General features: G+C 36.7%; 1 protein-coding gene across 1 annotated transcript in view; it reads left to right on the forward strand.

The window, feature by feature from the left end:
- Positions 1-13,528, forward strand: part of LOC139962021 (splicing factor 45-like) — a 17,270-nt gene continuing 3,742 nt past the window's right edge. The window contains exons 1-9 of the mRNA XM_071961838.1: positions 1-149; positions 2,210-2,295; positions 5,752-5,960; positions 7,049-7,218; positions 8,805-8,965; positions 9,553-9,621; positions 10,702-10,903; positions 12,265-12,413; positions 12,939-13,045. Of these exons, the coding sequence (XP_071817939.1) occupies positions 2,217-2,295; positions 5,752-5,960; positions 7,049-7,218; positions 8,805-8,965; positions 9,553-9,621; positions 10,702-10,903; positions 12,265-12,413; positions 12,939-13,045 (1,146 nt within the window). The 5' untranslated portion in view covers positions 1-149; positions 2,210-2,216. The remainder of the gene's footprint in view (positions 150-2,209; positions 2,296-5,751; positions 5,961-7,048; positions 7,219-8,804; positions 8,966-9,552; positions 9,622-10,701; positions 10,904-12,264; positions 12,414-12,938; positions 13,046-13,528) is intronic.

Below are 13,528 nucleotides of genomic sequence, written 5' to 3' on the forward strand. Positions count from 1 at the left end.
GTTATATATTTCTAAACAGCCGCACTCTTTTTAGCCAGTGGTGTTTTCGTCAATTTAGCCTAAAAGGGATATAATAGTTTGGCAACACAAGCTTAGAAATCAACGCGAGAAATTCTGCAAATTTAATGGAAGGCAAAGAAAGCTGAATGGTAACAAATCGCAACTCGTATTGGTTTAAATTACCTGTTACTTATTTATGTGTTGGTTTTGAATTGATTCAGTTTGTTCAATGTTTATTAGTAGGTTGTACTGCTACTGTAATTTGATGTGAAGAAATCACGATTGTAGTAAGGCTTAACGTTAGGCCATATACTTCACACGTTGCCTATTAACTGTAGCACTTTACTCAACCGATACTCATACTAGTGTAGGTCTAGGCCTAGCCTAAATTCCGAGAGCAATGGCAGAATACACCGCAACGCACACCACACACAGGGCTTTTTGAAAATTACAATACATTGTTGTTACAAAGTCAGATACAGGTTGTAGTTGTTTTTAGGTTTTGTTGGTGGTATGAGAAAGGAATCGGCAGACGAGAAAGTAGACAAAAAGGCAGTGAAATGTACAATGAAATATAAAAGAAAGTTCTGTCCTTGTAATTACATGAAATAATTTTGGTAGGGTCCAGTGGTGTAGGGTTGGTCTGGCCGCTTGATACATGACTGGTGCTGTTAAGCTGTTTTCCACAGGTAAATACAGTAGTTATAAAAGTTCAGGTAAACAGGTTAAAGAATACTGATGAATTGCGATAAGACGTTGGTGCTGGGCAGAGTTGCAGGAAATGGAAAAGTGTTGTTACAAGATAAAAAATGCAGGCAGGTTCACACGTAACAGCAAGAAGGAATAACCGAAACAGCAGCAGTCGAGGATGAGAGAGGCTGCGTCACTGGAAAGAGGACTAGAGCCACGTGAAACTGTATGTTATATAGGGATGACTTAGGTTCAGTCGACCTTAACCGCACCTCGGTAATTAGCATGGTGTAGCTTGACAATAAAGGAATCCAGACCAGCCACATACTTAGAACATTGGTAAACACGGTGTACCTAAACAGACAAAAGCAAATTGACTTTCCATAATATTGTATACAACAGGGACTTCTGGTCATAGTCTGTGAGATTCAAGAGTTGCGGCTATTCTGCAATTTAGCAAAATTATGTTCATTAGGCCTAAGGCCTACTACTTGTGCCAGGTCTATGATTTATTACGGGAAGAGTTGTTGAGTAATGAAACAACTGACTACTAGTTATGTTTAGTGTTCAACCGATTATACGATAATCGGTTATTACCGATTATTTCATATTTGTGGAACTGGCCTAATATATGATTTAGTGTTATTCGCATTACCTAGGACAATACAATCAAAGATGTAAATGAACGATGTAACGTTTCACACTAAAGATTAATGGAGCAAATAAAGAACACTAATACATACATGGGGCACTGTACCTTTTACAACAAAAGAGAAAAAAAGAATACCGGCCTTTCAGAAGGTCTCTTATTTGGGTGGAGTCACATTCATGTTGTTTAACTTATCAACTGCTACAGGAAAAGAATCTTCTGTAATGATTTCCACACTGCAAGTCTAACATAACCAAACAATTTCTAACTGGACAGGTGTATGTTGCTCTCAAAAACTTTTATGAAGTAAATATTTCTACTGTAATTATTAATGATTTCCCCACTGTGACTTCAGGGAAAAATGTTCTGTTAAGATGGTGTGTTGTTCTCAAAAGTGTTTATGAAGTAATATCTAATCATCTAAAAATTGTGGCAACCTTAGAGTTATTCAGTAGTTGAAAATTCATGTCCAAATAATATATTCATTTTCAGGACTCAAGTAAAAGTAACGGTCATCGGATCATCTGGTACGACCAAAAGTCACGTTGGTCACCTACAACCCCCTTAGGTTGTCCGATGGATGACTAGCTTAACACATAGAATTTTTTTTGGAAACTCCCTGTTCCCTGCCCCGAAAAAGTGATCGGAGCTTGTTGGAATCACCCTCCATTCATATCAGAAACAACATAAGAAATAGATCACATTTTGGTACATTCCGTAATGAGGGGAAAATCCTACACTTTAGATGTATGCACACCCCTTTGCATTGTTAACTTTCAGTTACCACATTTTGTTAATTAGTAAAGACAGAATGTGCATACTGTACAAATGCACTAATGGATTATTGACATCTTTTTAATTGTATTTCAGATTCACAATGTCACTATATGATGGTTTAGGAGTGGACACTGATCCCAAGAAAAATGTTTCATCCCCAGGCAACAAACCAGATGTTTGTAAGTACAGTCTTGTGTGAATTATGTCAAACTATTATAGTGCTGTTCTATTATTTTCTTCCATGTGAGGGATGAAGCATGGTAAAGATGAGTGCATCTGCTGTTTCTCAGCCCCTAGCAATTCATTATTGCATAATTATAATCTGTATACCCAGACTTATAAAACCAACAAACTCTTTGATAATGTCTACCCACGTAGAGAAAGCAGTATCAGACAATGGTACTGTAAACTCTGTTATGTTGGGGTGCTCTGGTTGAATTAGTTCAAGGCTCAATTATTAAATACATAGAATTAACAGCAGATAAAGAGAAACTCCAGACATATAATTGTAGAATATATTTATTTATTCTCTGATAATATTGTTGCTGTGGTGCAGCTCAGGAATAGTGTATCTTAACTGTACTCTCTGAAGTCTGGAATGCTAGTTCTTCTTCATACTAAAAAACTTCAGTATTTAAGTCATTACAACTTCCTGAGAATGGGGGAATAACCTCTCTGTGACATAAACACTTTGTCACAGACTCTTTTACTTTTAATTACAAAGGCATATAGAAAAGGGCTATGACTAACCAAAGTTTCATACACATGAGATGCAACAGGTTGTCATCTGTGGTTATAGCATGAAGATTTCATGGAATTAAGACAAAGGGGGCTTGTACGACTATGGTGTGGGTGAGGGGTGAATTAACTCGGGAACAGGAAGTGAGTAGTGACTCTTAAGGGCGTTGTGGTCAAGTGGTTAAGGCAGTGGACTTGTGATCTAAGGATTACAGGTTCGAGCCCTGGCCAGATCATTGCGTTGTGTCCTTGGGCAAGGCGCTTTATCTCCATTGCCTCTCTTCACCCAGGTGTATAAATGGGGACCTGCGAGGTAACTTGTAAATATAGTTGCGTGCGCCGGTTTGTGGCTGCACCCTATGGGAAGTCCCCCAGGGGACACGTGGTTGTGGTGCACTGTGGTGCCCCAGGAGAGATTGATTGAATTGTGCACACTTTGGTGTGTGGGTGTGACAAGTTACCAATGACCAGGGGTTAATAATTATCAGCGCACTGAGACTTAAGTGTGTATTTGCGCTTTATAAGAACTGTGTATTATTATTATTATTATTAAGACAAAGAGGCATGTTTAAAGTGACATAATGGGGATATAACTACATACTAAATTTCATCCCTTTTGGAATTTTGCTGAAGAATTGAACTGAAGTGAAATTGTAAAGTAAGAAATGAAAAATAAAAAGGTATACAAAATTGATGAATACTAAGTGGGAAACAAAGAAAATTATCAGAACAGTAAGAGAAGAAATGTGTACATGAAATATAACATAGTAAACACAATTGTTAGCAAAATCTCGCTAACCTTGCTTTGGAAGGTATCACATGAATTGTTCATCCATAAAATTATACCTTGATTGTAAATTTTAACAATAACACTGGGAAAGTTGGTTTGCTTTGGATTACGGTGAAGACTACCATCCAGGCAAGTACAGAATATTTGACATCTGTTATAACGTTAACTTCTCATGCAACCTACATTTCTCCTGGGTGAACCAGAATTTCTTCTTGGAAATATACCATTTCTAAAGTCATTAGCTTTGATAACAAGTCTTGACTTTTTCCATATTGTAGACACATCCATCAAAACACATATGACACATAAATGAAATATAAAAGTAATATTTAAAAATATGAATCATGAAAACAACGTAAAAACTTTCTCAAAATGACATGTACGAGCAAGTAGAACAAAATATTGCAACATAACAGTTTCAACATGACAGTTTCAACCTAACCACTTTAACCTTGAAACCTTGAAACCTCTATGATTTCTTCATTTTCTCTGAACGAGAAAACAATTGACATAAGATACTCTTGGGATTTCCCCAACTTTAAACTTTGAGTTCATGTAAAGTATCAATGATGTTTGTACTACATTACAACTGTGACACTGCAGATTAATTAAAATGAAAATAAAAAACTTAACACACGGCCGGAGAGAACCCAAGACATGGAAAAACCAAATTAGTTTCAAAGAATTCAGTCTTAAATCCTGTAGAAATAGCTGCTGTCTTTAAGTTAAATTCTACATGTACTAACGTAATAATACGTAATAACTTAATTACAGTTCAGTTGTTGAACCTAACATCTCAAAATGACATGTACGAGCAAGTCAAACAAAATAGTGCAACATAACAGTTTCAACCTAACCTTGAAACCTCTATGATTTCTTCATTTTCTCTGAACAAGTAAACAATTGACATAAGATCCTCTCGGGATTACCCCGACTTTAAACTTTGAGTTCAAGTAAAGTATCAATGATGTTTGTACTACAGTACATTACAACTGTAACACTGCAGATTAATTAAAATGAAAATGAAAAACTTCACACATGGCCGGAGAGAACCCAAGAAATGGAAACAACAAATTAGTTTCAAAGAATTCAGTCTTTATATCCTGTAGAATAGCTGCTGTCTTTTAAGTAAAATTCTACAAACTTTCAACTCCATCTTATCTTTTTCTTTGTAGCTGTCTCTCTATTTCACTACTTGTGTCTTGATACATACACATTTAGAGTTTTGGCTCTCTTCTGTTTTTCCATTTGTAGTTTGGTTCTGACTTTTTTCCATATTGTAGAAAACTCCATCAAAACACCTATGACACATAAATGAAATATTAAAGGTAATATCAAAAAAATGAATCATGAAAATAACGTCATAACTTAATTACAGTTCAGTTGAACCTAACATCTCAAAATGACATGTACGAGCAAGTTGAACAAAAGAGTGCAATATAACAGTTTCAACATAACAGTTTCAACCTAACCACTGTAACCTTGAAACCTCTATGATTTCTTCATTTTCTCTGAACAAGAAAATAATAATAAGTAAAATTTATATAGTGCATAATCAGCAAAGCTTCTCAAAGTGCTTTACAAATGTAAAACCTAAAAACAAATAGTAGCAAAAACCAAAATATTAAATATATAGAACCAATAAGGCAAAAAATATGTAAAAGCCAAAAAGCAACAATATAAAAAACACAACCGTACTAAATGATACTAAAAACAATTGACATAAGATCCTCTCGGGATTACCCCGACTCTGAACTTTGAGTTCAAGTAAAGTATCAATGATGTTTGTACTACAGTACATTACAACTGTAACACTGCAGATTAATTAAAATGAAAATAAAAAACTTCACACATGGCCGGAGAGAACCCAAGAAATGGAAACAACAAATTAGTTTCAAAGAATTCAGTCTCAAATCTTATAGAATAGCTGCTGTCTTTTAAGTAAAAATTCTAGAAACTTTAAACTCCATCTTATCTTTTTCTTTGTAGTTGTCTCTCTATTTTACTACTTGTGCCTTTATACATACAGATTAAGAGTTTTTGCTCTCTTCTATTTTTTTCCATTTGTAGTACAGTGTCTAACTGTTGTAACTTGTTTTCATTATAGCTGGCTGGTCCGCAGGCATACGGATGATGCAGTCACAGCTGCGACTCAAGAAAGCTGCCTTGACCGAAGCACAGAGGAAAATAAGAGGGGCAACCCTTGCACCGGTTGTTGACTTGAAGAAAGGGAAGTTAGAAGATGATACTAGGCAGCCATCACCAAGGAATCAAGTGTCCCCAAGGAGACCTGTTCATGGTCCTCCTAGAACAGTTGTAAGCACCCTTCAGTCTCTCTTCAACGTTCGAAATTTATAAAGAGTTTCATTGTCATTAATTAGTGTTGTGCCAATATTGCCAATACCGATACTACAATCCAGATATCATTAGTAACTCTCATTGCGGATGCTCATTAGTACATTAATGTAGAACCATTTTTTTCCCGCCCAATAAATTGTTCAGTATGCATGTGCGTATTCTATAACACTAGCCACTTGCCAAGAATTTGTGCAAGCACATAACAGGTGTCAGCGGGATATGTTCAGTTTTAATCATGTTGTGTTGACTTTTACAATACAGCGCTAGATGTTGTGTTCACTTGTACAATACATCGCTAGATGTTGTGTTCACTTGTACAATACAGCGCTAGATGCTGTGTTCACTTGTACAATACAGTGCTAGACTGGTCAAATAACTTTTCCACGTGGCGAAGAAAGTACTTTGCTTGTAACGTAAAGTGACATGACTGGTCTGTTTACAGATCATTATCTGTAAATATTTCTCAATACTTGCGTCTTCTTTCTGTGCTGATTGGCATATTAACTAATGGCTATCAATCAAAACTGAGGCCAATGGAATGGGTTTTTTAGGATATATTAATAAATCGTCACAACTACCAAGGTAGCTTTATTGTGATAAAAAAAAAACAATATCGTTTTGCCGTTATCCGCAATGAGGCTAAATTTTACCGATACGGATATGCCGCCGATATTGCAAATATCGGCTGTTACCGATATCACAAACGAATATTGGCGCGACACTATCATTACCCTGGAACCTTGGGGGCTGTGAGATTCCACCCTCTCACCCCCCCCCGTCACCCACCAAACATGCCCACTCAGCAGGCATGCTGAGTGGACCTGTAGAACCCATGCATGTTGGCCCTTGCTCTGTAATTGCATTCTTGTCTTGGTCACAAGAACAGACTGACTGCCTTTCATGTGGTAAATTTTTATGGCTATGGAAAAATCTCATCAGATAATGTTTAGTATGTGTTAGTTTGATGGTCTGTACTCCCATTCTCAAATAGAAGAATAAATTGTCCTGAATTAGAGTTTTCAAGGTTGTTTCTAATGTACTTGCAGAAACCATCACCATTTGTAGCAGGAGTTATCGGGGATATAGTCGGTGACGTGTCAGATGAGTACGACCCAGCATATCCCAACGAGTATGAGAAGATGTATCGCAGAGTTCGAGAGAAACGTCAAAAAGAGAGGGAAATCGAATGGGAGAAGGAGAGAGAACGTGATGAGAGGTAGATTATGAAGGGGAAAATTTTCATTTCTTCAAAAATGATTCACTTTATCAAATGCTGCAATGTCTTGTAGCCCTGATTGTATTAGTGTTACAATCTGTTGTTGTGCTCTTTTCTAATGATAAGAAAGTTGAGACTCGAAAAAAGTCGTCCTGATTCACTGATGTCGAAATATTAAAAATTTCATCATCAAAAACCTTTTAAAGGTGTGTATATCTGAGGTACAGCTCAACTGATGTGTAATTTCTCATTGGGCAAGGAGAACTATTACAGAGTTAGTCCCTGAGCTGAACATGCTAGTTTGTGTAAATCAAGCATACCTTTCATTGCATCTTAGTCCTACGGGAGAATTACTGAAAACCTGAAAAGTGCATGTTAAAATGACATAAGACAACCTGGTGGTTTGATACACTATAATCAGACTCGGGAGTCACAGATAGGGGAAGGTTGAAATTAAGCTCATTGCAATGAAGAAATGAAAATTTACAAGAAATTGATGTTTTAATAATATGACAATTTCTGTGTGAAATTAAATCCTGAATAATAATAATACGTTCTTTGGGAGCAACCTTATAACTGTTACCACAGAGATGTCTTAGTTGGATTGCTAGGTTTCAGATGATATAATTATAACATGGCTTTAAAGTTACAACCCAACATTAATGACAGTGTCACGTGTACAGGAGTATGGGAGAAGTAGAAAAGATACAACCATTAATTCCAACTGAACTTTACTCTCTGTTTGTTGTATTGACAAATATGTCCGTCTGTTCACATCCTGTTCCCTTATGGCAATAAAATGGCTGGCCATAGAAACTACCTGCAACAACAACTGGAAAAGGAAAGTTGATATGTTCCGTTGGGTCAAACCAGCAAGTTCTCTTAAAATGTCAGTCCATCTCAAGGTCTATAGTAAATAAAAAAAAAACTATGAGCTCACTCTCTAGTCAAAGCTGATGAAATTTGATCAGCTTCAAGCTCTATACAGAGGATACCGCATATCCATACTTACATATGATAAAGAGCTACTAAGGCCTATGCCACAATGTCCACACATCATTTTGTGCAGTCAGGCTTCTGTACAGCAAGTTTTAATGCAATTCTTGTAACTGTTTTACCTGTAATTTTAATTCAAGCAGATGAAAACCTGTCTTGTGACTGTTTCAAATGCAATTTTAATACAATTCAATTCTAAATAAAATAAAACTGTTTTTAGTAAACAGCTTATCCACTAGAGACTGTGTAGGAGAATGTGTGAAATTAAGTTGGCCTGACGTTTCGATCCTAGCAGGATCTTCTTCAAAGGCTAAATGACAAGGGTCATTTAGCCTTTGAAAGAAGATCCTGCTAGGATCAAAACGTCAGGCCAACTTACTTTTATACACAATTCAATTCTAGCAGATGATAACCTGTCTTGTAACTGTTTCACCTGCAATTTTAATGCAATTCATGATAACCTGTCTTGTAACTGTTTCACCTGCAATTTTAATGCAATTCATGATAACCTGTCTTGTAACTGTTTCACCTACAATTTTAATGCAATTCATGATAACCTGTCTTGTAACTATTTCACCTACAATTTTCAGAAAGCGTCGTGAGCGCGGTGACCGTGGTGACCGTGGCGGGAGAGATCGAGATCGTGACAGAGATAGAGAGAGAGGAAGGGATAAAGAACGATCCCCACAGGGATTCTCTCGTAAGCCAGACAGTGACGATGAGGGAGACAGGGATAGGCCGAGGAGGAGAGGTTGGTATCATCTCATCTTTTGGACATTTCCCAAGTTTCCATGGTTATTCTCTAATAGTACTTGTAGAGTGAGAAGTTTCCTTCCCTTAGTCACCCTCCCACTTGGGTGACAGTCAAAGGTTAAAGTTTGAAGTTTTCATGCAGATTTTAGATATATGCTGGAGTGTAGTTGTTGATTGAACTCCTGTACCACAATCAATGTGTTCTTCATGGTATCGAATCGCTCATAATCTGACATCAGTTGTAGGAGGAATTGCCAACCCAGGGCACATTTGGACTGGAAGTCGCCCTATGTGTCCCCAAATACATAGTATGCTGGTAGCCTTCTAGTTGACTTGCAGTCATATAGTTTTACATTGCTTTATGGGTTTAAAAGGAAGTGTAACTTTAAAATGTCAAGAATGTTTTTGACTTAACTTGAAAGTATTTGTTCGGTGTAAATGTACTTGCATGTTTTAGTTTGAATGTATTTAGTCCGTTCCTTGTTGAGACTAGAGGCTGAATGTGTGCAACAAAAAACGACAATTTATTAATTGACTACAGTTTGGATTACAGTACTATATGTTTGTTCTCATTTTCTCTTTTAGGGAAACAAGGTGCCGCTATCGCCCCTCCCAGTATCTTGTTAAATCAAGACGACACACCAAAAGACAGCTGTAAGTAAAATCCAATACCTGTCTGCACGATTATATTTTGAGAGCGTGGTGGCCAATTGGCTAAGGCGTCGGACTCGTGATCCAAGGATTGCTGGTTCGATTCCTGCCTAGTTCATTACGTTGTGTCCTTGGGCAAGATGCTTTATCTCACTTGCCTCTCTCCACCCAGGGGTTAAATGGGTACCTGTGAGGTAACTTGTCATTGGGCGCACTATATAACTACTGCTGACTGGAGGGATTGTCTCTGGGACAGGTTATCATTGACCAGGGTTAATATAACGTCTGAAAAGCGCTTTGAGACCTATCGCTGGTATAAAGCGCTATATAAAAAGCAAATATTATTATCATCATCATTATTATGATTATTATTAAAAGTATTAAATATTATTATTATTCATGTGACTTCTTCATGCATGACAGCGATAATATAAAATGACACAGTCAATGAAATAACCTTGTTCATCATAACTCCTAACAAGTTAACAAGTCGCATCAATTTTCATTTCAACCATGGACACAAACCGTGAACATAGAAATAATGATGATAAAAACACAAGTTGGCCAATTTTTTTTCCCTTTCTCTTTTTGCAGTATTTTTTATATGTGATCATGGGGTATTGTGAGCTATCAATATTCTTTACAAACCCTCCAGAATTTTTGTTTTTGTTATTTTCAATGCTGCATGAATCCTGCATATATGCAAACGAAAATTGTGAAAGTGTTAACATATGGTGTTGGTGGTGATTAGCATAGCCAATTTGTCAGCACTACTTTTAGAAGTACCATATACAGTAAGCAAATAGGGAACAACTTTTTTGGGGGGGGGAATAGTTGTGAAGCTAAGTAACCCAAATAAATTAATTCTGTTTCTTGAAAAAGAAGTATATTGATGAGTACAGTATGTAGCAAATTTTGATTTGATGCAATTGGATGCAAAGTGTAGTGTTAAAAACTGTTCCCTATATGTCAATCTATCAGTATCTTGCTGATTGTTCGATACTGAAACCACATAAGATGCCATTCAGTATAAAATATGTGGAGCGTAGTTATGGCATTATGCTTTTGTGATGATCTTTTCAGTCGTAGCCCCTGCCCCAATCAATAGAAACAGACCTTACGCTAACATCATCAAAAAGCAAGAACAGGACCACCCAGAACGTTCCACCACACCTCCTCCGGGGAGTGAGTTCTCAGAGGTTGAAGACATGCCGCCAGTCCAGGCACCATCTAAGAGCTCACTTGAACAAGGGCCAGGCGGTTTCTCTATACCAGTTGGCATGGGGTAAGAATTTATCTCACCTTTAAGTTCTTGATTATGGGGAAAAGTATTGGTTCAGAGAATGGTTTATTAAATTGGTCTTTACATGCATTGGTGCATAATCTAGATGCATAAAACTGCTATATTTCTCAATTTTGTAGGTTACAATAATCCATTAAAATAGACCCAAAAATAATTTTCCAGAAGCAACACTTGATTAAACTGAGAAAAGTTAAAAACGTAAACAAAAATATTTGATTCAGACTGGATTTTATCTAGGTTTTCAAGCACTTAAAAATGGATTTCTACACAGCGGGTCTGTATTCTATTAAGTACTGTGAAAATGGGCTGCAATTTTTACCTGGCTCCCCAGCCCACCGGCCCACCCCAAATGCCCGTGTGGCCAATCCGCCACTGATGTAGGGTAACAAGTTGCTTTCAACAAAAGTGTTGTATTGAGATCAGTACATTGTTATTAAAGGAACATGGTCCTGGAAAATTGAAATGAATATTCAACAACTAAGATTTGCAAAATATATAATACAGATGCAATATGAAGTGAAGCACATTGAATCAGCTTTCAGTTTTACACCTTCTTCTGCAGTTTAAATATAAAATATTGAAAATGTAATAAATCTATGTGGATGAGTGCATTATGCCAAAATTGGTGATACAAGGACTACAGCAAAAATCCTCATTGCCTTTCATTAATTGTATGTATGTATGTATATATGTATGTATTTTAGATCCTCCTGCAAGCAGGAACTCGGGAAGAAGCCATCATTGGCTTATCAAAGCCGCGAGCTGACCGTAGTCAGTCTCTTAGATTTATATTTAACGTCCATGATTATGAATTGTCAACTCGGGACCTTAAGAATGAAAGGCACCGGTGTTAACCATTGAGCTGACACTCCTTAAATTGAAATTTATACAATTGTGGAATATAATTTTCTTGTGTGACAGACTTGAAATCATAGCTTTTTGTTTAACAATTTGGTTGGCTGCTGTTTATTTAGCAAACAAAAATCATTTACAGATAAACACTTCTGTTCAATGATTCCTTTTCAGTTCATCCAAAAGACTCATTTTGATTTGTTCTGAAAGTGAATATCTTGGCTCATGTGTCTTGCCATAAACTTTTTAAATGTTCATGAGGAACCTACTAATAAAATGGTAGCGACATGTCCTTTAGACAATCTTTGTGTCAACCTTATTTCACTATCAAATTCTTGACCCATTTATCCTAGCCATCTATGTATTCTGGAAGCATTTCTACCTTCCATACAGTTTTTCGTCATTAGTAGATACGATGGCAAATGTTCAGTATTTTTATTTTTTTTGTTTGTTGTCTCTCTAATGTAAAAATCCTTCCTTGTCCTATCCAGTGCTGATTCTATTGCGGCTAAGATCATGGCTAAATACGGCTTCAAATCCGGTAAGGGTCTGGGCAAGAAGGAACAAGGGATCAGTACTGCCCTTGTGGTGGAGAAAACTAGTAGAAGAGGGGGCAAAATTATTGAACATGGCAAAGATGGTAAGTAACCCGACAAGAAAAAAAAAATAAAACAAGGAGAAAGCTCATCATAGCTGTTTCATCATCATTGCAAAATGTGAGATTTGATAAAGATGCCTTTGATACCTTGTATTATATATCAGTGTGCATGAGTGTAAAATGATTGTATTATTTGCTCTGATACATTTTTTTATAGTAGAATTTATGTCTCAGCGGGTTTTTAAGTTGGGCTTTTGAGGAAGGTTTCTGATGACAGATTTGAAGAAGAAGAATGTTTGGAAATAAAGTAACAGACTCCCAAAGACTAGCTAGTTGATGTACGTAGCATAGCAGTGTGGAATGCTGTTGTGTCATGGTTGTGTCACATTGTTGTGGCACATTGTAGTGTCACATTGTGACTTGATGAATTTTTCTCTGTGTCCCCTGGTATGACAACCATCTAATCTGCCGACTTGTTTATGCAAATCTGAAATAATATGTCACCCATCTGTTTGGTCAGATATCTGAGATTTTATGTACCTTTTCTTGAAATTTTTTTCATCTCAGTTGAAGTAGATATGCTGCCACCTTCCGTTCCATTACCCAAACAGCCAACACCAGCCAGTGAATTTTCAGAGGTTATGAGGAACCCAACTAAGGTGGTCCTGCTCAGGGTAAGCGTGAAATTTCTGCTTATAACTTTCATAGACCTCTTTAATAAACTGGGAACATGTTTCTATGTGAGTGCTTTTGAACAATATCATTTCCTCTCAGGCAATCCCAATTGAAGTATAGGGTTTCTTTAATGGAGGGGTTAAGAAATTTGAATTGTGGTACTTCTATAGGAGGAGTTTAGTAATGGAACACAGGGCTCTTCTTCAAGCATAACATAAGGCATAAAATTAATTTTGAAATGTTGTCAAAAAAACAACAAGAAAAACTGTGATCAGTCCAGGTTGTATTTCTATTCCACTTTTGAATTTTTTAAAACATCATAGAACATTATTTGTACATTAAAGGGTCATCAATTAAAGTGACTGGACTGCATAGTCTAAGACAGAGGGTCATTAGGTCAGTTTTCCAGATGCAATACAAAAGTCTTGGGAACACATATTAAGAGTTTTATGGCCTCAAATGTTCTTTTTAGAATGCATTAC

This window comes from Apostichopus japonicus, chromosome 20, assembly GCF_037975245.1.
Source record: "Apostichopus japonicus isolate 1M-3 chromosome 20, ASM3797524v1, whole genome shotgun sequence".
Classification (NCBI taxonomy): Eukaryota; Metazoa; Echinodermata; class Holothuroidea; order Aspidochirotida; family Stichopodidae; genus Apostichopus; species Apostichopus japonicus.